At 37.4% G+C, this 24,295-nt stretch overlaps 1 protein-coding gene across 4 annotated transcripts in view; it reads right to left on the reverse strand.

Annotated features, from left to right (window-relative positions):
- Positions 1-24,295, reverse strand: part of papolg (poly(A) polymerase gamma) — a 104,248-nt gene that overhangs the window by 34,299 nt on the left and 45,654 nt on the right. For 3 of the 4 annotated variants that reach the window (XM_039738908.1, XM_039738907.1, XM_039738906.1), the window contains 6 exons: positions 19,474-19,527; positions 18,474-18,585; positions 9,079-9,168; positions 8,858-8,996; positions 8,549-8,621; positions 8,330-8,450 (listed from right to left, as the gene is read on the reverse strand). In XM_039738908.1, the coding sequence (XP_039594842.1) occupies positions 8,330-8,450; positions 8,549-8,621; positions 8,858-8,996; positions 9,079-9,168; positions 18,474-18,585; positions 19,474-19,527 (589 nt within the window). Of the gene's footprint in view, positions 1-8,329; positions 8,451-8,548; positions 8,622-8,853; positions 8,997-9,078; positions 9,169-18,473; positions 18,586-19,473; positions 19,528-24,295 lie in introns of those variants that run through there. The other variant, XM_039738909.1, reaches the window with a different exon arrangement.

Here is a 24,295-nt window from a genome sequence, read left to right on the forward strand (position 1 = left end):
CCTTCCTGCGTGCGCCATAGGTGTCTGTCTTGTTGGCGGCTCAGTGAATCCACGCCCCTTCCGGCGTGCTTTCCTTAGAATGACCGACACTTAACTTTAATAAAACTACTGCAATATGTTGACATCGATAAAAGACTAACCTTATCAACAAGCAGTTCATGCTGTCATACAAGTACATGTACCTAGTTAATCTTAATCTCATGTTCTCATACGCCCTACAATTCATGTTGGAGTTATTAGTCTTACAGCATTTTTTTCCTTAACAGCTTCTTAAACTTATTAACCTAATGCAGAGTTTTTTTTTTTTTTTTTAAATTACCTATCAATTCCAAATTTAGTTATGTACCTGTGCTGTATTACATGTAAACCATTTTTTAAACCTGTTCCACTGCTCCGACTGTCTCCACGCTTTTAAGCTTATCCCAGTCTATCCTCCGACTTTGCCACTTCTGCTCGAAATTTGCCCTATCAAAGTTAAACTTAACAATTTTTGTCTTTGCATCCACACTCTTACAAAACACTGACAACTGCAATTTTATTATGGCCACTTGACCCTAGTGGTACAATCACCTCTGAACCCTCAATTCTTCCTTGATTACAAAATACTAAATCCAGACAAGCTTCACGCCTCATTGGTGCTTTAACATACTGTGTTAAAAAAGTCATTGATTACTTCTAAAAACTCCTGCTCTTGTGTCCCTACATTTGCAAGGTTATTCCAGTTAATATTTGGATAATTGAAGTCCACCATGACTATAATATCTCCCTGTAAACTTGCCTTTTTAATATTACTAAAAAGATGTGTTAAAATTACTGTCTGCATTGGGTAGTGTATAACACACTCCTAAATTAAGGCCTCTTTCTCTAATGCTTTCCAGGTGAAGCCACATGTGCTCACTGGATGGCACTCATTGTCCAACTGAAGAAAACATTTATATTCTGTTTGACATAAACCCCAGCCCCTTATCTGTTCAGTCTATCCTTCCTAAAACACTAAATATCCCTCTATGTTATACTCCTCTCCATCTTTGATGTAGCAATAACGGAAACCTGGCTAAATAACAATTATGCTCTGCTACATACAAGTCCAACTCGCTTGCCTTATTTTTGATACTTCTAGCATTAACACAAGCTATTTTGAATGTGTTATTCCTTCTACATTTAAATGTTGGGCTGAATTTTACATTGACACATTTTTATTTCTACAGTTTGTTCCTCCAAGTATAGTTCTAAACCTGGCCCGTCTTAAAGTCCCAGCCTTCCCATTCATTAGTTTAAACAATCCTTGACTAGCCTACTCATACATTGGTGCCCCTACAGTTCATACAGTGCATCCAGAAAGTATTCACAGTGCATCACTTTTTCCACATTTTATGTTACAGCCTTATTCCAAAACAGATTAAATTCATTTTTTCCTCAGAATCCTACACACAACACCAACGTGAAAAAAGTTTGAGGTTTTTGCAAATTTATTAAAAAAAAAAAAAAAAACGGAGAAATCACATGTACATAAGTATTCACAGCCTTTGCTCTATGCACCTTTAACAGCAATTACAAGCTCAAGTCTTTTTGAATATGATGCCACAAGCTTGGCACACCTATCCTTGGCCAGTTTCGCCCATCCCTCTTTGCAGCACCTCTCAAGCTCCATCAGGCTGGATGGGAAGCGTCGGTGCACAGCCATATTAACATCTCTGCAGAGATGTTCAATCTGATTCAAGTCTGGGCTCTGGCTGGGCCACTCAAGGACATTCACAGAGTTGTCCTGAAGGCACTCCGTTGATATCTTGGCTATGTGCTTAGGGTCGTTGTCCTGCTGAAAGATGAACCGTTGCCCCGGTCTGAGGTCAGGAGCGCTCTGGAGCAGGTTTTCATCCAGGATGTCTCTGTACATTGCTGCAGTCATCTTTCCCTTTATCCTGACTAGTCTCCCAGTTCCTGCTGCTGAAAAACAGCTCCACAGCATGCTGCTGCCACCACCATGCTTCACTGTAGGGATGGTATTGGCCTGGTGATGAGCATTGCCTGGTTTCCTCCAAACGTGACGCCTGGCATTCACACCAAAGAGTTCAATCTTTGTCTTATCAGACCAGGGAATTTTGTTTCTCATGGTCCGAGAGTCCTTCAGGTGCCTTTTGGCAAACTCCTGGCGGGCTGCCATGTGCCTTTTACTAAGGAGTGGCTTCCATCTGGCCACTCTACCATACAGGCCTGATTGGTGGATTGCTGCAGAGATGGTTGTCCTTCTGGAAGGTTCTCCTCTCTCCATAGAGGACCTCTGGAGCACTGACAGAGTGACCATCAGGTTCTTGGTCACCTCCCTGACTAAGGCCCTTCTCCCCCGAACGCTCAGTTTAGATGGCCAGCCAGCTCTAGTAAGAGTCCTGGTGGTTTCGAACTTCTTCCACTTACGGATGATGGAGGCCACTGTGCTTATTGGGACATTTAAAGCAACAGAAATTTTTCTGTAACCTTCCCCAGATCTATGCCTCGAGACAATCCTGTCTCTGAGGTCTACAGACAATTCCTTTGACTTCATGCTTGGTTTGTGCTCTGACATGAACTGTCAACTGTGGGACCTTCTATAGACAGGTGTGTGCCTTTCCAAATCATGACCAATCATAATGTGGAAAAAGTGATGCGCTGTGAATACTTTCCAGATGCACTCTCTCTCTCTCTATTATATTATACTAGCAGAATACCCGCGCTTCGCAGCGGATAAGTAGTGTGTTAAAGAAGTTATGAAAAAGAAAAGGAAACATTTTAAAAATAACGCAACATGATAGTTAATGTAATTGTTTTGTCTTTGATATGAGTGTTGTTGTCATATCTCTATCAAAATACCTGCGCTTGGCAGCGGAGAAGTAAAAAGAAAAGGAAACATTTTAATAATAACGTAACATGATTGACAATGTAATTGTTTTGTCATTGGCATGCATATACACACACACACACACACACACACACACACACACACACATATACTATGGGGTGCCAAACAGGCAAATAAATTGATTTTGTGAATATATAAAGTCGGCGTCAGAATATATAAAGTCAAAACCTGAATATATAAAGTCAGCATCAGAATTTATAAAGTCATTCCTGATTATATAAAGTCAACATTGGAGTATATAAACTCACACCTGAATATATAAAGTGAAAGTCAAAATCTATTGATTGAAATGACTCTGAACTGAACCATGTTAACAAAAACGTATTCAGAAACATACAATAAATAAAATAAAAAAAAAACACTGTTCGGTTAATGTTTTGAAAATGATGCATGGGCCCTGCCCAGGATTGGTTCCTGCCTTGCGCCCAGTATTGGCTGGGATTGTCTCCAGCAGACCCCCCCGTGATCCTGTGGTCGGATACAACGTGTTGGGAAATGGATGGATATTCCAGCGCTGACTTTGTATATTCCGACGCTGACTTTATATATAGTAGTTTTGACTTTATATATTCCAGCGCTTACTTTATATATTCCGAAATATTCCAACGCTGTCTTTATATACTCAGGTTTTGACTTTATATATTTGGGAATGACTTTAGGCTATATATTCAAGTTTTGACTTTATTTATTCCGACAGTGACTTTATATAATCAAGTTTTGACTTTATATAGTTAAATGTAGTCATCATCACTTTTTCTTTACTGTAGAAATTTAAAGACTAAATTCAACTTCCATTCCTAAGAAAGAAATTTCTGGCGACTAAATAGAAGCTACTTATATCCAAATTCGAGCTACTGAGCGGTTGCCTGCCTGCCTGAATAAATCACCCTCGCTTCGCTTACTTTTTTACCGTTCATTTAATCATGGCTAGTGGTGGAAAAATTATAAAATGGAAGGAGGATTACACTGAGCATGGCTTTACCAAAACAATTATTGATGGCGAATCGATTATTCATAAAGCTTCAATTGGTGATCTGTTTTTCTGTGTTAACCTCATATTTTTCATACTTCTTCTCAAACCAAGGGGGTGCGAGGGTAAAATGAATCGTGAAGCGCTGATCAATGTAATCGGTGTACCAGGAAATCATGCACTGACAGAAGTTCCCCTTTGCTTGTGATTAAATGTGTGATTTTTTAACGTGTTATGGAGCACATGCATCGAAGCTTCTCAGCTGTGCTTGTGCCAAGAAAAGGAAACATTTTAAAAATAACACGATTGTCAATGTAACCTTTTGTAAGTAGTGCCTGGAGGATTCAGTGTGGAGAAACTCTAGACACAGCGTATGTATTAACTTGTGGATTTTTCTGTGAGTATTTGCTGGCAGCGTCACAAAGTCGTAACACTGCGTTAGCTGCAGGGCGCAGCTCAGAGCGAAATGAGGTGAATGGGAGGGGAGATGACATGACTCCCCCACCCGCCTTAACTGTCAATCCCCCACAAACACAGTCTCGAATTTGCATAAGCACAGCCCCTCACCTGCAATTTTAACTTAGTTACAAAGTGATCAAAACTCTCGTTTATATCCTGCGTCCTCTTATTAAACTTTTATCCCGCATTACCTGTGGGCATGACAAACGCCAGCAGCAGCCTGTCTATGAACTTAATTTAAAGTTTAGGTTTACACCGTGCTTTGTTTCCGAAGTAGCAGCACTCATGAATATGATTGTATGTCACTCGCTCGCTTCTTATTGTTTCGCTGCCTTCTGAATTATATAATGCATGTTTTCTTCAGCGCTTTTTGGAGCTCTTTCTGGTTTTCTACGTACTGCGTTGACAGTCAATTCACGTGATTACGTGGGAGGCGTGATGTCACACGAGACTCCGCCCCCACGGTTTTCGAGCTCAACTCCATTACAGTATATGTAGAAAAATAGCTTCCAGTTATGACCATTACGCGTAGAATTTCGAAATGAAAACTGCCCAACTTTTGTAAGTAAGCTGTTAGGAATGAGCCTGCCAAATTTCAGCCTTCTACCTACATGGGAAGTTGGAGAATTAGTGATGAGTCAGTGAGTGAGCGAGCGAGCGAGCGAGTGAGTCAGTGAGGGCTTTGCCTTTTATTAGTATAGATTATATATTATCCCGCCTCTTTAAGGCTAGATTAAATACAGATAAGTACAAGTAACTTTTCCAAGTGCACCTCCAAACACCCAGCTATTATGCTCTTGTGCAGGGGGGGAAAAAAAAAAAAGTGGCAAACAAAACCCAAGTTTATAGGAACAAAATGTATTTTTTTTTAAATTAACTTGCACCACAGAAAACATAGTTGCCTCTCTCATTTGCAAAGTTGACATTAGCACATCCTCCTCCTCAGAACCTTCCACTACAGCTAAATTACTATGAACCTTAGAAAAGGAGGGGATGACCCGATCGGCTTTTGTGATCTGCCAATTTACAGATTAAGACTTTTTTTTCTAATAGTTAAAATGGTCAGATTGATCGTAGAATCCCTAGAATCTTATGACCCTCAGTGATAAAGTTTGCCTTCGTTGCTTCTCATAGGACAATCTGCTGGTCAGAGTACCTTTGGAAATGTTCAGATCACATGTGGAAGGATTGCATATGTCTTATTGTTGCAAATGCAGTGGGCCCTCCTAACATCGGGGTTGAAATGAAGAGTTGGGAACCAAAGAGGCCATTGTGACTCAAGTTACTGTAGCATGTTACCATTCTTAGTGTTTGAAGGGATACCCAGGATTCGATAATCCACTCTGGCTCAGTCTTCTTCTGTAAATATATAGTCACTTTTGATGGGGGTTGGGGAAGATGGGTCAAGCAGAGATAGAGTCATGTTGCTTAACCCAATGCAACCAAATTTTAAAACCCTGAAGGAGTGAAACTCAGCCAAAAAAGTACAAACCTAAAAAAATGTGCTCCAATATTACTCCTACAATACTAATGTTACGAAAAGGCAAATAAACTCCCATTAGTCTGTGTAGCAAATGCTGTACTGACCTTATCTGCCTCTGCTTTTATTTACAGTACAGATATGCTGTGTGGTTTGGATAACACCAGCAGAGTTGTCATTTCTAATGTAGTTTACACTGCAATGTCTGATGTATACTGCTACTATAAGTGGCTTTTAAAATCACTTGAACCTGCCCATTTTCCCACCAACTCTGCTTCATACATCAGTAAGTACTTGCTTGCTATAAACAGTACTTCCAGCAATGTGACATCAAATGGGATGAATAGGTGTACCCAATTAATTGACCGTTTAGTGTATTTTTTAGAAGACTCTAAATGCAGTTATAAAATAGGAACATCAGTTTTGGAAGAATTTAGTGAGTTTACAGTGACAATTTCCAATGAATTTAAGTAACAATAGTATTAATACATTTACTAATCACCAAAATTGTCCTATTGAAAGAGTACTCAAATATTTATAGCAATGAATATAAATTAGATTTTGGAAACTACAAATGTTAAAGAACAAGTTTTCAGTGCTGCAACAGTCAGTTAGTTTAGATCCTATTAATAAAAAAAAAGATACCAAACAAACTTGAAATATGACCCTATGCCTCAAACTACTGGGTAAAGTACACTACACTGCATGTAGCTTGAAGACAGAAAGTTGGTTGAATGTCACACTGCATTTGACTTTAAAAACTGTCATTATTTAGGTGTAGCGAGTTTTGTTAAAAGTATAAAAAACAGTGAATGCACACAAATTGGATCTAGAGTATTTAATGATTAACCATTTATTCATTTTAAGTAGGCCTACACAATTTATACCAGTTCTGATAGTCTAATTTAACTATTCTATAAATTTTCCTATTTGAGTTACTTATGAATGCCATGTGACTGAAATCCATTTGTGGGCTGGTTCCCAGCTTACGCCACTTAGATTGTCATATCTTGTTTTTAAAATCTGTACAATGGCTGCATCAAATCAAACTCTAAAATGTCAGCAAAAACTGGGCAGCACAGACAAGACAGAAAGAACTGAGCATACCGATGCATTGTATCATTAAAGTTTAATGACATTAATAAATTTTACATTAAATGCAAGAGTATACTCGTCAAATAAAAGTTGTGTATACAATTTTATAGAATAAATGCAAGCAATGGCTGGAGTGGGGGCATAGGGACACCAACACCACATTTAAAGAAACAGTTTAGTTCAGTTAACTAAGCAAGAAAGTCACAAAATAAAACTAATACAAGTTTGTGGAGGCTTCTACAATATAAAGTCAAGAAACTTTGAGGTCTCCATACTACTAACTACAATCTAAGTAATATGGTTATATTCATTTATATATTAAAAAAACCATTGATGAACAGGTTTGGTGTGCAGTGTTAGAAAACCGGACATTTAGAAATTCCATCTACAAATAGTAACACTAAATGTCATGTCACATTACAGAACTTTCCAGCAATTTTCAATCATATTTTTTTTTTACATAATTTTTGCAAGTCCCAGGCAGCAACGGTATGCTCCTGTGACTTTGTTGCATAGTCTGACATAACTAGCAAGTCAATTCAACTAGTATGTGACACACACCAACAAAATTCAAAAGGGTTTGATAGATGAACTGTGAACCAATGAGAATTCAGCTGGGAGTACAATGCATAATGCAATGACAGAACAAGGGAAAAAAACAATGCAGATATTTTGGCTCTAAATCTGTCAGATATATCTTTCACAAACCATGACAGAATAGGGAAAAAAACCCTTTGTACAGCAGCATCTTTAACAGGCAGCACAAATGAGTTGTTGGAAAAAGAGGCAAACATGCAATTCTTTGGAAATATTCACCTATGCTGGAGAGGATATTTGAGGTAGCAGTGGTGAAGAATTTTCTTTTCACTACAAATCACTTCTCCTAACACATTTTAAAACACAGTTTGGATTGCTCTTGTATACTTTATAATAAGTGACAAGACTGAAAAAGAATAAGGAAAAAAGTAACACTGCAGATGTGAGATACCTACCAATGACTATTTTTATTACAACCACTGAATTAAGAACATTTGTTCTTAATCTTTATAGGCAAGTGTCCACAGCATAGCAGACCTCAAGCAACATAAACCACATTAACCTATGTTTAAACAAGAGTCATACACCAATACATGGTTATCCTTAAAGCTGCCTGTGGAAATGAAAAACAATTGGCCAAATTTAAACAGTTTCATAAAGTTCTACAAACAGAATAATCTTTGCTATTTTAAGAAGGAAACAAAATGGATAAACCTTATTTGTGAAAAGCAGATACCAAAACAGCTCTTTTTTGTATCCCTTGCTCAGAGATTCAGCAATTTTTGATACAAGCCTTAAAGTAACTTACCCGAAAAGTAAATTCTAAAACTTCTAAATTACATTTTTAAAAATGTAAAACATTTACAACTGATAAACACAAAAATAAAAAAATTACCATGTTTAAATTCTTCATTCATAATTGTTCGAGTAGATGTGGATACATTGTAGGTTGAATTTTGCTGTGGATATGCTGGCGTTATGATTGGCATCAAGTGGTATCTATCAGAGGGGTTTACCTGATGCATACACAAAACAAAACAAGATTTTTTTTTTTTTAAATTGAAATATCTAAAATCTATTGAGGTATAAAACTAAAAATTCAAAAAAAACTTACTCGTGGATCCCAGACAGGTAAATTCAAGTTACTGTCTTCCGGCTGTTTCAGCAACACAGGATTAGGCCACTCCCTTTTTAGATCAAAAGCAAATGGAAAATATAGTCAGCTGAACTTATACTAAACTAGGTAACCCATTCTCCAGAGTCCAAGTTGATGTTGTATTTGTAAGTGCAATGATAATACATAATGAGGTGAATTATCAAGTCCCCACCTCCCCCCAGATTCACAAATAAAAGCAATTCCATAATATTCTTCCTTTAATTAAAGGGTGCAACAAATACTTGCACAGGTAAACAAATCACTTACCATTTTGAAAAAACTAAGAAAAATTTGTGAACTAAAGTAGCTGCTACTGCATTGGGATACAACTGGCAGGTCCTTGCCACTAACATTGCCCAGGATACACCACCTAGGAAACCCAACATATTGGAATATATTCCGCGTCCTGAATTTAAAAAAAAAAAAAAAGTTTAATTTAACAAACAAGTTTAGAAGTGTAAACTGATGAAATTACATATATTACATACGTTTTGCCCAAAGTTTGACTGCTCTGAGGGTTAACCTGAAATTCTCCTTGTTTGGCACCAAGTACAAAATTTCATCAGTGACTCTGCAACCTGGAAAACATAAAAATGTTGAATGACTACATTTAACATTCAAAACTATATATCCTGCATATAAACACAAAGCAATACTGAAATGCTGGAATTCACTTTTGCATTATATAAACTTAAATTTTAAACATTGGTTTTAGCATTCAAATGCATTTCTTAATACTATACTAAAGTCACTGATGTACAGTATGAAAAACCAGTTGTAATTTCAGTTATGCAATTAAGAAATTAATTTCAAATTAGTATTAAAGGAACAAGGTACAGTATAACAAACAGTAAGTTTTGACAATTTTTTCCATTCATCTACAAAACACGATGCATGTCATTTGTGTAGAATATCTATCCATTTTGGAATCCTAAATTTCAGAATCAAAAACTAACATTTTATAACAGCATGATAAAACAGACAACTATAAATTGTCAAAATACAGTACACTTTAGAAAAAGAAGCGAAGTGGTGGCTCAGAGGCTAAGGACCTCCACTAGTATCTGGAAGGTTGCCACTTCAAATCACATTGCCAAAAGTTATCGTACTGTGTTAGGTCCTTGAGCAAGGCCCCTTAATGTGCAGGGAAAGGGGAAAAGAAAAAAAAAAATTCTTCTGGGGAACTATACATTTCATTAAAAACTTAAGATAGTTGCCAGGCCATTTGTCAAATAAATGCTAGAAGCAAGCAAATGTCTTTTGACTTTTATTCAGTTACACATGTCAAAATATAGATCTCTCTATCTGGGAGCCAACAATAAAACGAAAAGTAATGCAAAGAGCCAGGTAGAGAAAAACCATCATAGGGAAGACGTTATACTAATTTAAAATAAGGGGGAAACATCATTGCAGCTTATTAAAACATTTATATTGTTCCACCATCTGTGAGAGACTGCAAGTGCCGTGACAATTCAGCCGCAAACCTGTGCAGATTTTAACCTTATATAACGGGCAGAGGCAGAAAATATTAGCATTTGTATTGGTTTGCTTGTGTTACTTGAAATTAACAATCTGTGATGGGAAATCCTTTAGTGATTTTTTTTTTTTTTTAAAAAAAATAAGCTTTTACTCCTAAATTTAATAGGAAGCCTAAATTCACAGCAGCTTCCTGCACCAAGTCTCTCAACAACTTCGGTGTATAGCACACACATCCTTACCAACGGGGGAAAACTATCAATTTGTTATATTTTTAATCAAGGAAATGTATACATGCCTGTCGCATTTGAATTAAAGGTGTAACACACATTTTTTAAATGTAGTTTGTGAAGCCTTTCCCAGATTAAAACAACAATCTGAAATTTTTACCTGCCAGTTGTGTTCCTTCATAGAATCATTTGAGCTGTAAAAATGTTGAGTCGTGTAACTGTTACAAATGTTTTGGTTTTGACACAATATTTAAAAAGCATGTAAAAGTGATGAATGTGTGCTCGGTTTCCATCTACTTTATAAGTAGGGGAGTAAACATTCATTGCATTGCACTGCGATTGCTACTGCAGTGCACCCACTGCCCAAATATGGCCTCAGCAGCTAGTGCGTCATGCTAAGTGTGACCGTGCCAATCTGAGGACCAGCAGCTCTACCTCAACATAAATTGGAGAGTTACTGCCATGTATTACATAACCCAGGGGCATGCAATGTACATGTATAACAAAACTAGTGCGCTTTAATTCAAGAATATATCCAAAGAAGAAGAAATCAGGTCAGGTTATGACGCTGACATGACCGCTTGGGTGGTACAGCGGTAAGAACGGCTGACTCAATCAAGAGGCCACTTGCCAGAATTACCGTTTTGAATAGTGTGCTGCTCTTGTTGTTACTATTATACTATTAAAAAAAAAAAAAGTACATTTGATTTGAGTCTGTAACAGCCGGTGTAAATTTATAGTACTTGTAAAGGTTAGTGTTTTTATTTTATTATTCTCTCAGTCATATACATGCTCTCCCCAATCTGACACTGCTGTTTTCAAATAAAGACGGGCTATAACAGAGGTGAACTCAGATGAGGATGAGGGTTCAACAATGGAGAAAAAGAACAGAAGCCCGCCCCGCAAAAACGCCCACTCACACACAAGAACAATGCAGCTGCACCAGGCGTAAAGTCAAAAGATGGCACCATTTGGATGCAGCAAGAGGTCTGCTGTTGTCCTGCCAGTCAATCTGCCACACACATGTCCTTCAACAAAACAGCAGGGCTTAGAGCTCACCAAGGTATCATGCTCATGCAAAGTTCAGTTTGTGATTGTTTTGTGAAGGTCTTTATATAATTTTATAAAAAAACCCAACACATTTGTTACTTCTATAAAAGCCACATCGGATATTATTTACCTTGATTTACAGAGTAAAGTCACAAGTAGTCTGCAGAGCTTCCAGTGTTTGATCAACACGACTATTCTGACAAAATTCATGTACAATGCCACTCCTTATTCATGAAAAGATTAGTTAAGAAAAGTGCGACAGCAGCATCCACCTGCAGCAACAGACTCTTCAGTACACGAGCGACTCGCCACGCTAGTGTTTAGATCTAATGGTGTATGTGCCCAAAAAAAAAAAAAAAAAAAAGTCTGACTGCATTCTTGTACCTTTGCTTGTATACTGAAGTGTCAGCATGGTACTGCCAGATCTAAACACTAGCGTGGCAAATTGTTCACATACTAAAGTGACTATAGCTACAGGTGGAAGTCCCATTTATGGTGCCAAGCAGAGTTATAATGCGGTGCACCAGCCTATTAGCCAGCGAAAGCGATGTGAAGAAGCTGTGTAATAAAGGTCCTGCCTTTGTCCAGTCGATATTAGTCACAGGACATCATAGCTTTGTTTGCCGGTACAACAGATAGTTCTGATCAGGCATCAACCACAGCACCAACTGTGGTTATCGCTGCTCTTGTGAAAACAAATGGAGAAAAACGGCATCAACTGAGAGAGAGAGAGAGAGAGAGAGAGAGAGAGAGAGAGAGAGAGAGAGAGAGAGAGAGAGAGAGAGAGAGAGAGAGAGAGAGAGAGAGAGAGAGAGACACAGACACATGTTTGTTGTACCATTTAAACGTCACGGACAACTTTTTTTTTTTTTAAATCAAAGTGCTGTGTAGAGCGCCTGGCCTTGAACCTGGAACCTTTTGGTTAAAAGGCAGCAGTTCTTAACTCTGCACCATCGAAGAATACGTTTGAGCTGGGGTTTTTAACTCATTGAAAGCAACATGTAAATTGAATTTTTTTTTTTTTTTTAAATAACTTTGGTTATTATACACTTCGTTATTAGTATAACACGGAAAAAGTTTAGATACGGTGGTGTGAAAAACTATTTGCCCCCTTCCTGATTTCTTAAACCATCATTTAAAAACTGCATTTTGTGTTTACTTGTGTTATATTTGACTAATGGTTAAATGTGTTTGATGATCAGAAACATTTTGTGTGACAAACATGCAAAAGAATAAGAAATCAGGAAGGGGGCAAATAGTTTTTCACACCACTTTTCACTGTATGTGTCCAGCATTTGGGTTGAAACGGTATAGCAGGCTGCTTGTGCTGATCGACACATTTGCAAAACAGGCACTGATAAGGAGATGTCAATTTATTTATATAGCAAATTTAAAAACATAGGAATGCTATGGGCAAAGTGCTTTACAATAATGGAATAAAAGAAAACAAATAAATAGAAATAAAATATGAACATAAATAAGAAATAATAGAAGTAATGTTATAGAAATCACAATGAGGAAACCATCAGTATTACTGAAGGTCATGGAAGGTCAAGGTCAAGTGAATAGAAATGAGTCTTTAATCTTGTTTTGAACAGTTCAAATTGTAGATGACTCCCTTATACAATGAGGTAAAGAGTTCCACAGGAGAGGAGCAGCAGCTGTAAAAGCCCCGTCTCCCTTAGTTTTACACTTGGTACAAGAGACAAGAGAAAACTGACCAGAAGTTCTAAGCACTCTAGATGGCTGGTGTAAAACACACAATTTGGATAAATAGGCAGAAGCAAGCCCATGTAAAGATTTAAAAACTAGCAACAAGATTTTCAAATTAAATTGAAAACTGACAGGCAGCCAGTGTAAAGAAACTAAAATAGGAGAAACCGAGTCATACTTTTTCCCCAACCAGAAAGCGAGCGGCAGCATTCTAGACCAATTGTAACCTGTGTATCAGGGATTTGCTAATTCCAGAATACAGCGAGTTGCAGTAATCAAGGCAAGAAAAAAAACAAAACACATGAGTAGCTTTCTCAAGTGCTAAGGAATTTAAGGAGGCCCGGGGATTACAAGTATTTTCTCAGGCTTCAGGGATTCTAGTGTTAAGGAACTTCAGTATTAACCTCTAACGAAATTTTTTATCACCAGAAAAATCAGCATAAAACATTGAATTCCCCCCCCACCCCCAAAAGTTTTTGTAACAGAAACATGTAAATAGCAAAACACACAGTAGGAAAAGTATGTCTAATGTCCAGCTGCTGTACTTTTGCAGATTTAGCACACATACTTTGTTTCAAAACATAACACATGGTAACCAATGCAGATCCTGAAGCTGCAATCAGGATAGTTGAAGTACGTTTCTTTGCATAATTTTCTTAAAATTCTGTTGCTTGTGCACGAGAGGCTAGAATGTCCGTGCCTGATCTGTACCATTAACGCTGCCCATTGGGTTACTGTAGACTAGGGGTGTCAAATGTACAACCCGTGGGCCAAAACCGGCCCGCTAGGGGGCTCAATGCGGCCTGCTGGATGAATTTTGAAAGTAAAAAAATTCATAACAGACACAAACTCAAAATTTGTAATAAAATGCAATTCCTAAAACATCCGCTAGGGTGTTAAATCAGAGGAGAAGGGCACACTGTGTTAGTCAAAGGGGATGGGTGCACTGTTTTAATTAGAGTAAAAGAAGCGGCAACTCTGCCACTCAGTCTGAACAGCAGATGGTAGCAATGCACCCTCAGCTAATTATGGTGTAGGCTACCTTATTTTCTACTCACCTTGACACCCTCATTAGCCAAAATGTCTCAAAAAGGAGAAAAGTGGATACCGAGTGTTTTCCAAGAGAAATGGACCGCTTCCTATTTATTGACAGAGATAAATGGGAAACCTGTGTGCTTGGTGTGTAATCAACAAGTGTTGGTGCTGAAGGAATATAATATTTGGCGCCACTATGAGACTTATCATGGTGGAAAATACGATATCTTGCAAGGACGACTGAGGAGAAAGATGATAAATGAATTGCTGGTGGGTCAGAGGAAACAGCAGTCAATTTTCACCTGGAGCCGAGAGGTCAGTGAAGCAGCAGTTTAAGCCACCTATGTAATTGCTAGTGTAATAGCATTAGCATCAAAGTCGTATTCCGATGGCGAGTTCGTTAAAAGATGCATGATGAAGGCTGCAGAACTCGTGTGTCCCGAGAAGCGACAAGCATTTGCCAACATTAGTCTGACGAGAAATACTATGACAGAGAGGATATCGGAACTATCGGCTGATTTAGACAGGCAGTTGAAACACAAGGTCAAGTCATTTCTTGCATTTTCTGTTGCAATTGATGAGAGCACTGAAATTACAGACGTTGCTCAACTGGCCATATTTATCCCTGGAGTTGATGAGACATTGACCGTCACAGAGGAGTTCCTTGAGTTGGTGCCTATGAGTGACACCACAACAGCTGAGGACATTTTCACCTCTGTGGTTGGCGCTTTGGACAAAGTTAGGGTGGACTGGTCCCGCGTCGTCAGCCTAGCTACAGATGGCGCGCCATCAATGATCGGAAGAAAAGCCGGTGTTGTGACAAAATTCAGAGAGAAAGTACAAACCGCTAATGGAGGAGATGGTTTCTGGACATTTCACTGTATTTTGCACCAGGAGGCATTGTGTTGTAAGTCGTTAAAAATGGATCACGTCATGGAGGTGGTTGTCCAAACTGTTAATTTCATCCGAGCCAGAGACCTGAATCATCACCAGTTTGACTGCCTTCTCAGAGACAATCACGTTACTAATACCCTGCCATACCACACTAAAGATGGTTAAGCAGAGGTGCTCTGCTGAGGCGTTTTTGATCTACACAAGGAAATCGGACAATTCATGCAGGGGGAAAAAAAAAAAAAAAGAAATCCAGTGATGGAATTACAATGTTAGAAATGGCTGCAGGAACGTGCATTTCTGGTGGATATTACAGAGCACTTGAATATTCTGAGCAAAATGTTGAAAGGCTGCAAAAAATTTGTAATACAGTTTTATGACTGCATATGTGCATTCAAGTTGAAGCTGACTTTGTGGGAGACACAGCTCTCAAGTGGTGACCCTGCACATTTCCCTTGCCTAAGAGAAGTATGTGCAACAGGCATTAATGCTGACATGAAACAGTATAAAGACAAGATTGCAGGATTGCTGTGCGAGTATGAGAAATGGTTTCAGATCTTTGGTGAACTCGAGACAGAATTTGCAGTTGTTCAGTCACCCTTCACAGTCAAAGTTTCCGATGTGCCTGTGAACATCCAACTAGAGATAATTGATTTGCAATTTGATACAGATTTGAAGGACAAGTTTGCCTCAGTTGGCTTGGACACATTTTATCAATATCTCTTGCCAGGGTACCACAAATTAACAACCTTGGCTGCAAAAAGTTTGTGCACGTTTGGGACAACCTACCTTTGTGAACAAGTTTTCTCAGTAATGAACATCAATAAAACAAAATTGCGCTCAAGACTCACACACAAGCACTTGGGTGACATTCTGAAATTGGCTGCTAGTCAGGACAGGACACCCAATATTGATGCACTTGTGCAGACCAAAAGATGCCAAAATTCAGGAGCAAAAACAAATTAGTCTAGACGTGACTAACTTCTTTAAAATGTTACTTCAGACACCTATTGCACTTAAAGAATACAGTTCTGTGAAAATGAATTCTTGCTGTAGAAATAGTTAAATGTTCAATTTAATGTAAGTCAACAGCTTCACTACAAAAGTTTGGTTTGGTGGAATGCAATGCCATAAATTTTAAAGTGCAATACTAAATTTTCACTTCCAAATACCATAGTTTTGTTTGTATTTGTGCAAACACTCTTCTAAAGAAATCTGAGGTTGTTCATAGGTTTTGATATGTTAATATGTTTTGTAAAAGGATATTTCATTAAATGTGAAGATTTTCTAATGTACTTGTACTTCTTTGCACGAAAACAAAGGGAAAAAACATGGACTTATTATTTAAGGGTAATTATGTTATGATTGTACTGCTCCGGCCCACTTGACATCTAATTAGGCTGTATGCGGCCCCTTAACCAAAATGAGTTTGACACCCCTTCTGTAGACTATCACAACAATGCTTAGTGACTTTCAAATTTCTCCTGACAATTGTTGCGTTGTGAACAGTGCTTAGAGTGCCAATGTCTTTCTTCCCCTTTCACTTGATTGCAATCATTTTGCCATGCATCTCCTTGCACCACAAACCTTCACACAATCAAATTCACCTGTAGATCCTAACGGTTCAATCGTTCAGTGAGTGCCATGTACATCAGTTTTACTAGCTGTAGCAACATCTGATGACCAATTTACATTGTCACCCCTTGCTTAATAGCTTTTTGGCTACACGCGCTTTGGTTGAAGTTCCCATCCAACACCATTCATGAATATTGAGGAGTCCAGAGTGGCAAAATGCACTGAAAAATTCATGATTTTTTTCACAGTATGAGATTTCATACATATGATGGCAACAGAATATTGTTTCAACCATTATACAAGCTTAACGCTTTAAGACTTATCAAAACAGCATAATCCAATAACCACTCAGGGTTAACAGTTTTTACATAGAAGTGCATGCCTACAAGACTCTTGGGTTTAACACCAAGGTGGTTAAAAGATGGCAGCCAAGACTAAGTCATTATTAGAGGTATAGACTCGGACATTGCTCCACAACTGGATTAAAACCTAATAATGACAGAAGCACTGCAGATTAGAAACATCTCTTCAAAAATTCAAAAGCATTTCAGTACTCAATATTTTTAAATCTATGATGCAAATATTGAATTTGCAATTCTTATCCTCAAGCTAAAGACATTTAATACTTAAAGATTTAACTTGGACATCCAGGGATTTAAGTCTTTCACCCTGAAGCTTAATAGTTTACAATGAGCTCCAGACTTTTTAAATCATTTCAGATGGTTTAAGCTATGAATGTAACTGGTGTATACTGCACTGCAATTATAAGAGGAAGCATGAGCGGCGGCTCCGAGGCTAAGGATCTGTGCTGGTATGTGGAAGGTTGCTGATTCAAATCTTGTTACTGCTAGAGGTCCTACTCCATTGGGTCCTTAGGCTAGGCCCTTAACCTTAAAATTGCTCCAGGGATGCTGTACAATGGCTGACACCGTGCTCCAATTCCAAAGGTCATGAGAAAAGGAAAGGATTTCCAGACAGGGATGAATACAGAATTACAAATGCTAAACACCACCAAATGTTTTCAAAGAACTAAAAGTTGCTGTGGGAGACTAATTCCTAAAGATTGCTTTATCTAACAAGGCAATGCTCCTGGATAAATGCATATATGCCACGATTTAAATGAAGGAAAAAAAAAACCCAAAAAAAAAACCAAAAAAAAAAAAAAACCAACCAGTAACAAGACTCCAACCTGGAGGATTTTGTAGCAACAGGTTTTTGTTGAACATTTTCACACTTAATTGATCCTAGTGTGTAATTAGCTCTCCCTTTTTCATCTTATTTACCATTCAGAAAGGCACAGCAATGTGAGATTTGCGTTTTAAAAACAAAATGCATGTACAACTCCACACATTCTTGTTACATTACAATAAAAATTGGATTTGTTGCACAAGGTCGATGCACGGCTAAAGTAGAATGGGTGGAGTTGAAAACCTATAGGCCCAATAGACAGTTTCATTAAAAGCAGTAATCTTACTTTTACTTAATATTCGTACTTGCTTGTAAAGGAGATAGGTCATTTAGGTTTGAAAGAAATTTGGAAAGGATAACGGACATGATAAAAATTTCAGTTAAATATTTCACAATAGCTTACTATGACACTGAAAAAGTCCAGGGTTCATGATTTGCAGTTTTTTCACTACTTAGAGATTCAGGGATCTGTAACTAAAAATGGGCAGTTCCGTTTTTTTCTCTGTTGGACTTCAAGGATGGCAACTCTGTTGTATTGACAATGGCATTATATTAAGCAAACCTTAACCAAATACATTTCCAATTTCAAACTGCTCAGAAACAATTAATTTTAAGCTTATATTTTTGTAATATAAAAACAAGCTACTTCTAGTTATGACATCTGTTAAAAAAAGAATTACCATTAAAATGAACATGTATTAAAAGCCAGGAATGGCAACTCCTACCGTTCAAGCTACGGATGCACCTTATGTCAAGATTTCTTAAGTGTGAATCTCCTCTAAGGTCCAAGTTATCAGGAATGGACTGCAAGGCTAGCCGTGCAAACAACAAGTCAATCTATTAAATTAAAAAAAAAAAAATCATGAGAATTGCAATAAACCCACACAAATATTCAATTTACTTAATCTGTTTTGAATAAGTGAAGCTCTTGTATGAATTTAACTCTAGATAAGGGAAGGTGTGCAAATTACAAAACACAGCCAAAGTAGGACTGGAGTAAAGTCAACTCTTTCAATATTGCAGAATTAAACCACCATGAATACAAGTAAAATTCAACAATGCCAAAATGTCTGTAATTTACTTAACATTGTATTGTGTTCTGTCCTTGTTACAGTCAAAACAGCTAATAAGTACTTTTAAGAGCTTGTAAAATAATCAAATACCTTATTTTATTTGTTTTGTGTCTTCTCAGAGTTGAAAAAGCAACATATACACAGTAGTGTAAACACTGGTGATGTGATGCATGAACTAACTTTGCAAAAAAAGGGGCATTTTCAATGTCTGAGAAACAGCCAAGCTGCACAGAAATTGAAGTTCTGCAAGTACTTAAGGAAATGAGTTTAAAGCAGAAACAACAAAAAGGCCATTTGCTGGATGGAATTTAAATCGTCAAAAATAAGCTCATGGTAAAATGTGCAGCTGACTATGCAATTCTAGGCCTGCAATTAGACAAATTATATCAGATATGGATGATTTTCAGAGTACCTCATTCATTTTTATGTAGCCAATTGGATAAAGTGTTTTTTTAAAGGTTGAAGTCAAAGATACAGACTAAATGAATTTACAAATAAAGGTCAATAATTCCCTACTATTAATGGGTAAACCTCATTCAGAGATTGTAGAGTTGAAACTGTTGCTAATGTTGGGGGGAAAAAAAAAAAAAGGAAGAGAGAAGATTAACTTTTTCAGAGTTTGAAATAAATTAAAAGAAAACTGTTGCATTACCTCAATGCTGTCAAACTTAAATTTGATGACAGGCACAAAAGCATCTTCAACAGCCTAAATTTTATAAGAGAGAAAGATGAGAACTAAAGTCAACGGATTTTGGTTTGGAAAATTTCATTTTCAAAAATGCAATTCTTATGAGGGTTGATAAAACATTTTAATTTAATTGATACACAATCTAAATGTGAACTTTATGCACATCTGATGATGGCTGCATGGAGGGGTGTATAACCTGACAGTTGAACATTACCTGTCAGTCCAAACATTTTAGCTGTTTCCATCAGATACAAGCAGAAGATAAAGTAGAAAAATGTGTTTAATTATTGAAACAAATCAACGTACATTATTCTTGCTGTTCAACTTCCTGGTAGGGTGATATGGAGAGTACTTGTGAAAGGGGAATGATTGTTTTAGTTTTGTTTTATTTATATAGCACTTTTAAAATCAACCAGAAGTTGACCAAAGTGCTCTCTCTCTCTCCAAGCTAAAAAGCGAGTAAATAAAAGTGCCTTTTTAGCAGAAACTAAAAACTATGAAGTGTGGGAACTGACCTCATTATGAGGGGCAAACTGTTCCACAATTTAGGACCAGCCACTGCAAAGGCACAAGCACCCCTCAGCTTCAACCAAGTGCGTCAAACAGTAAGCAACAGCTGATCTGAAGACCTCAGCTGCCTGGCTGACAAATATGGAACAAGATCAGTGGAGCTGGACAATATAGGACTTTAAAAATGAACACTAAAATCTTAATTCGCCTTGAAACCAACAGAATTCCAACAGCACTGGCCACAGGACAACCCATGGCAGAGCACAAACTTTACAGGGCATGCAATGAGGTGAAAAATTGGTATATTCTTGCATTTTGCCTTGAGTGGTCACAATGCTTTAGGCCTGCACTTAGCGAGGAGCATTGTGCAAGAACAAAGTAGTTTGTATATTTACTCTATTTTTAGACACAGACTGAACAGCTAACCTATCTGGAAAGGGGTCTCTCCCAGAATGGTCTTTAAATCAACAAGATTTTTTTTTTTTTTGGGAGTTTTTTTTCTAGTCTTCATAGGAAGTCAACGTTGTGGGACTATAAAAAGAAAAAGGCCAGTTAAATCCCACTGAGGCATTGTACAAATTATTGCTATAGTATTAATGAGGTGTCAATTCAGAGTCAAGCCACTTTAGAGATTCCAATCAACCTAATTCATACATCCTTATTATAATGGAAGAAGAACCAGAGTACCTGGAGTAAAGAACATACACAAATTAAAAAGAGTACATGCAAATTCCATAAAGCCAATGACTAGGATTGGGACTGAACCAATGAAAATGCTAACCATTCCATCACTGTGCTTTCAAATAAAACAAACAATCTGAAATAAATACATGACTCAAACTAGCACATGTACTGTATTCCCCATTTTAAGATTTTCTTTCAAATCTGTTGCATTATGTTGAAAACGGTATAAAAAAAAAAATATGAAAGACATTTCCTTCATATCTTCAAAAAGATGGAGATAACCACACATACCTGGTTAACCAAATTTTTATTTAGATTTTAACAAGCAAACTGATGAATGTATAATGCCAATTAAACCCTATCCCTGACTTGGATCTAGAAGCCAACAGAGAGTGCTGAAGGTCAACACCCAAAAAAAAAAAAAAAAAAAACCAAATCCTGTTTTGTAAATTTAACTCTTGCTTTTTCAAATAAATTTGTCCATTTCTAATTTGACTTCAGCTTCCCAAATCTCCACTGTTTTCAGTAAGTAGCCAAAGTTGGGCCTGGTCAGTACTTGGATGGAAGACAACTTAGGAAAAACCTTGAGTTGCTGCAGGAAGAGGTATTGGCAAAGCCAGCAGGGAGCACTTACCCTGTGGTCAAATGTGGATTCCAGTGCCCCAGTGCAGTGACAGGGACAATGTGCCATAAAAAATGGCACCATCTTTCGGATGAGATATAAAACCGAGGTTCCGACTCCTTGTGGTCATGAAAGATCTCTGGCTAAATTGCCCAACTCAGCTTAGTGATGCTGCCCCATATTCACCCCATTTCTCTAACTGGCTAACTCTCACTCAGTCCTTCACTACCTAACAGTGAATATATAATGAGCATACTGGCACAAAAATGTTTGGCACAGCACCATCCAGGTCGATGTTGAAATTATTCCCCAAATCACTGTATAAAGAACTATGAGAAGTGAAAAAGCGCTATATAAAATGTAAGAGAATAATATATTTTACTGTAAACAGAACAAATTTAGCCACACTGACTGGGCAACAGTGAGAGGGGTCCAAATTGAATTGAATACACAATCTATTCAGACACAGAACCAGTATGCAGAATTCAGATCCACATCTGTAGAGATGTATAATAAAGAGCTCCAAGCTAGCTTTTTTTGGCTATTAGAAGTGTGCAGAATTCACATAGAATTTCAAAGAATCTGAAACCTAGCACTTAAAAAGTATATTGCCTTCCAGGTGCCAAAGTTTCCACAACCAAGTTGGAGTTGTGCATTTACTGAATATAGCCTCTAATACGTTTAGTCAAAACATTCAATAATTAAATCAGTAAGACAGACATTTAACATGCAACTTAACTGGCCTAATTTGAGGGATTGTTGACGTAAATCTATGTCCACTGCAATGTGCTGGTGACCCTTTCATAGTCATGACTGGTTTTAGGCAAAATGCCACTGGTGAGAGGTGGCTGGATTCCCATTATATTATACTATACTATACAAGCACATGATCTGTACACAAACAGCCTGATACATAATTAATGCAGACAATGAACAAGTGCATTTTTGCAACATGTTATTGCTTTACTAAAACATGCAATTAGTTTACAACTGAACTTTCAGCAGTAGCACCTCCTCCTCCGAAGGGATTTTTATTAATGGCTTGGCTCTTAATATACTTCTTACTGTTACATGCATGCTGAAACCTCTCTGCACTGATACAGTAGCAGTACATAACCACATGAACATTTGTGTGATAAAAGGCAACGGACAGATCGGCAATATACATCATCATTAGGCACAGTCACATACACTCATAGCAATAAGCACAAACACAGACACCAGAAACTTTGATGCTGGATGAGATTAATACAGTCTAAAAAGGTATGGGAATCTTAATGCATAAAACAATCTCAATTTGTACTGTAGTATCAGACATAGCATCCTTCAGGATCAGATACTATGTCATGGGTGATGGGTAATTTAATCATATCTAAAGTAATTTTGATAAATATTAATGCACAGTGTGGATGATGGAGAAGTTATCCAAAATGTATTTGCATCAGTTCCCAAATTGAACACTCAAAAAAAGGGCTGAAGATTTTAATTGAGGTTTTAAATCCAGACCTGGAGAGGTCAACTACAGTCACAATGATATCTAATACCGCAAAGACAATAACACAGTTTGTAATGGATCTAGAGCTGCAACAACTAATCAACACTGTCAATAATCGATTGAAAACATTAAAAACAATTACTTTTATTGATTATTTACATCACTATGCCGAGTATGACGTGCCATGCAACTGCATCACTACTTCATTCGGTTGTGAGCACATTTGAAAAAAGGCAGATGGCACGCAAGTGCTGGAAAAAACAGTGCAACCTAAGACTTGAAAGCACTTTACTCTGAACTCAGGGAGGAGAGAAAATAAAAAAATAAAAAGGAAGAGAGCTGCAAAAATGTGCCATATGAGGTCAGCCTTGCACAACAGCACAGCAGAGATGTACAAACATGTTTTTTACAGGCTCAGTGGAGGAGTAAGACTCCCTGTCATCCCAGCAAGATGAATGTTACTTCAGCATTATGTGATTCAGATACATAATGAAGTATTTGCAAAGCTATGCATAATGACATCACTCTTAGTTTGAAGTGAGGAACAATTAGAGTCAAAGTCCAGCCCACTACAATGAGAATAAAACACTGCAGTCACTAGCTAGTAAACATTTAGATTTTCACTTGTCATGTTTTATTTTTTTAATTTAATTTTATTTATTTATTTTTTTTAATGGTCACTCTGCTAAATCACGGTGTTGCAATACACACTTGCAAAAGCATGTAACATAAGCATGCAAGCGTATAGAAAAATATTTGCAACGAAACCTACGTCCCTAGCCAAGAAGGAACAGAAAAACAAAACAAAAACACAGTGAAATTTGCAGAATAGATCCAGAATACACCAGATCTCCAAATCAAAATTTAGAGGGAAAAAAAAAAAAAAAAAAAGAAGACAGGCTCTACAATCAGAACCTTAAGAAACAGAACTCATCTTTAAAATAATTACAATATCATAAACACTGAGAGAAGACTAAAGTTCTTAGCTCGACATATGCAAAAGCAGTAGGCTTGCAACGCAACAGAAATTACCAATGCAGATGGAGATTAAATCGTCCACCATAAAAATATAACCCATACTTTTAAGTCCATATATTCCACTCTGTTTAAAAGGCAGTGAGATATAAGCTAAGGATTTTTTTTTTTTTATTACATACACATCCACACTTACATAGGCATGCACGCACACATATACATAAATACATAAACTGCTCAAAAAAATTAAAGGAACACTTTGAAAACGCATCAGATCTCAATGGGAAAAAAAATCATGTTGGATATCTATACTGATATGAAGTGGGTAATGTGTTAGGAATGAAAGGATGCCACATTGATGGAAATGAACATCAACCAACTACAGAGGACTGATTTCAAAGACATCCCGAAAATCAAAGTGAAAAAATGCGACAGGCTAGTCCATTTTGCCTAAATTTCATTGCAGCAACTCCAAATCGTACTCAGTTTGTATAGCCTCC

Source organism: Polypterus senegalus, chromosome 16 (genome assembly GCF_016835505.1).
Source record: "Polypterus senegalus isolate Bchr_013 chromosome 16, ASM1683550v1, whole genome shotgun sequence".
Lineage (NCBI taxonomy): Eukaryota > Metazoa > Chordata > Cladistia > Polypteriformes > Polypteridae > Polypterus > Polypterus senegalus.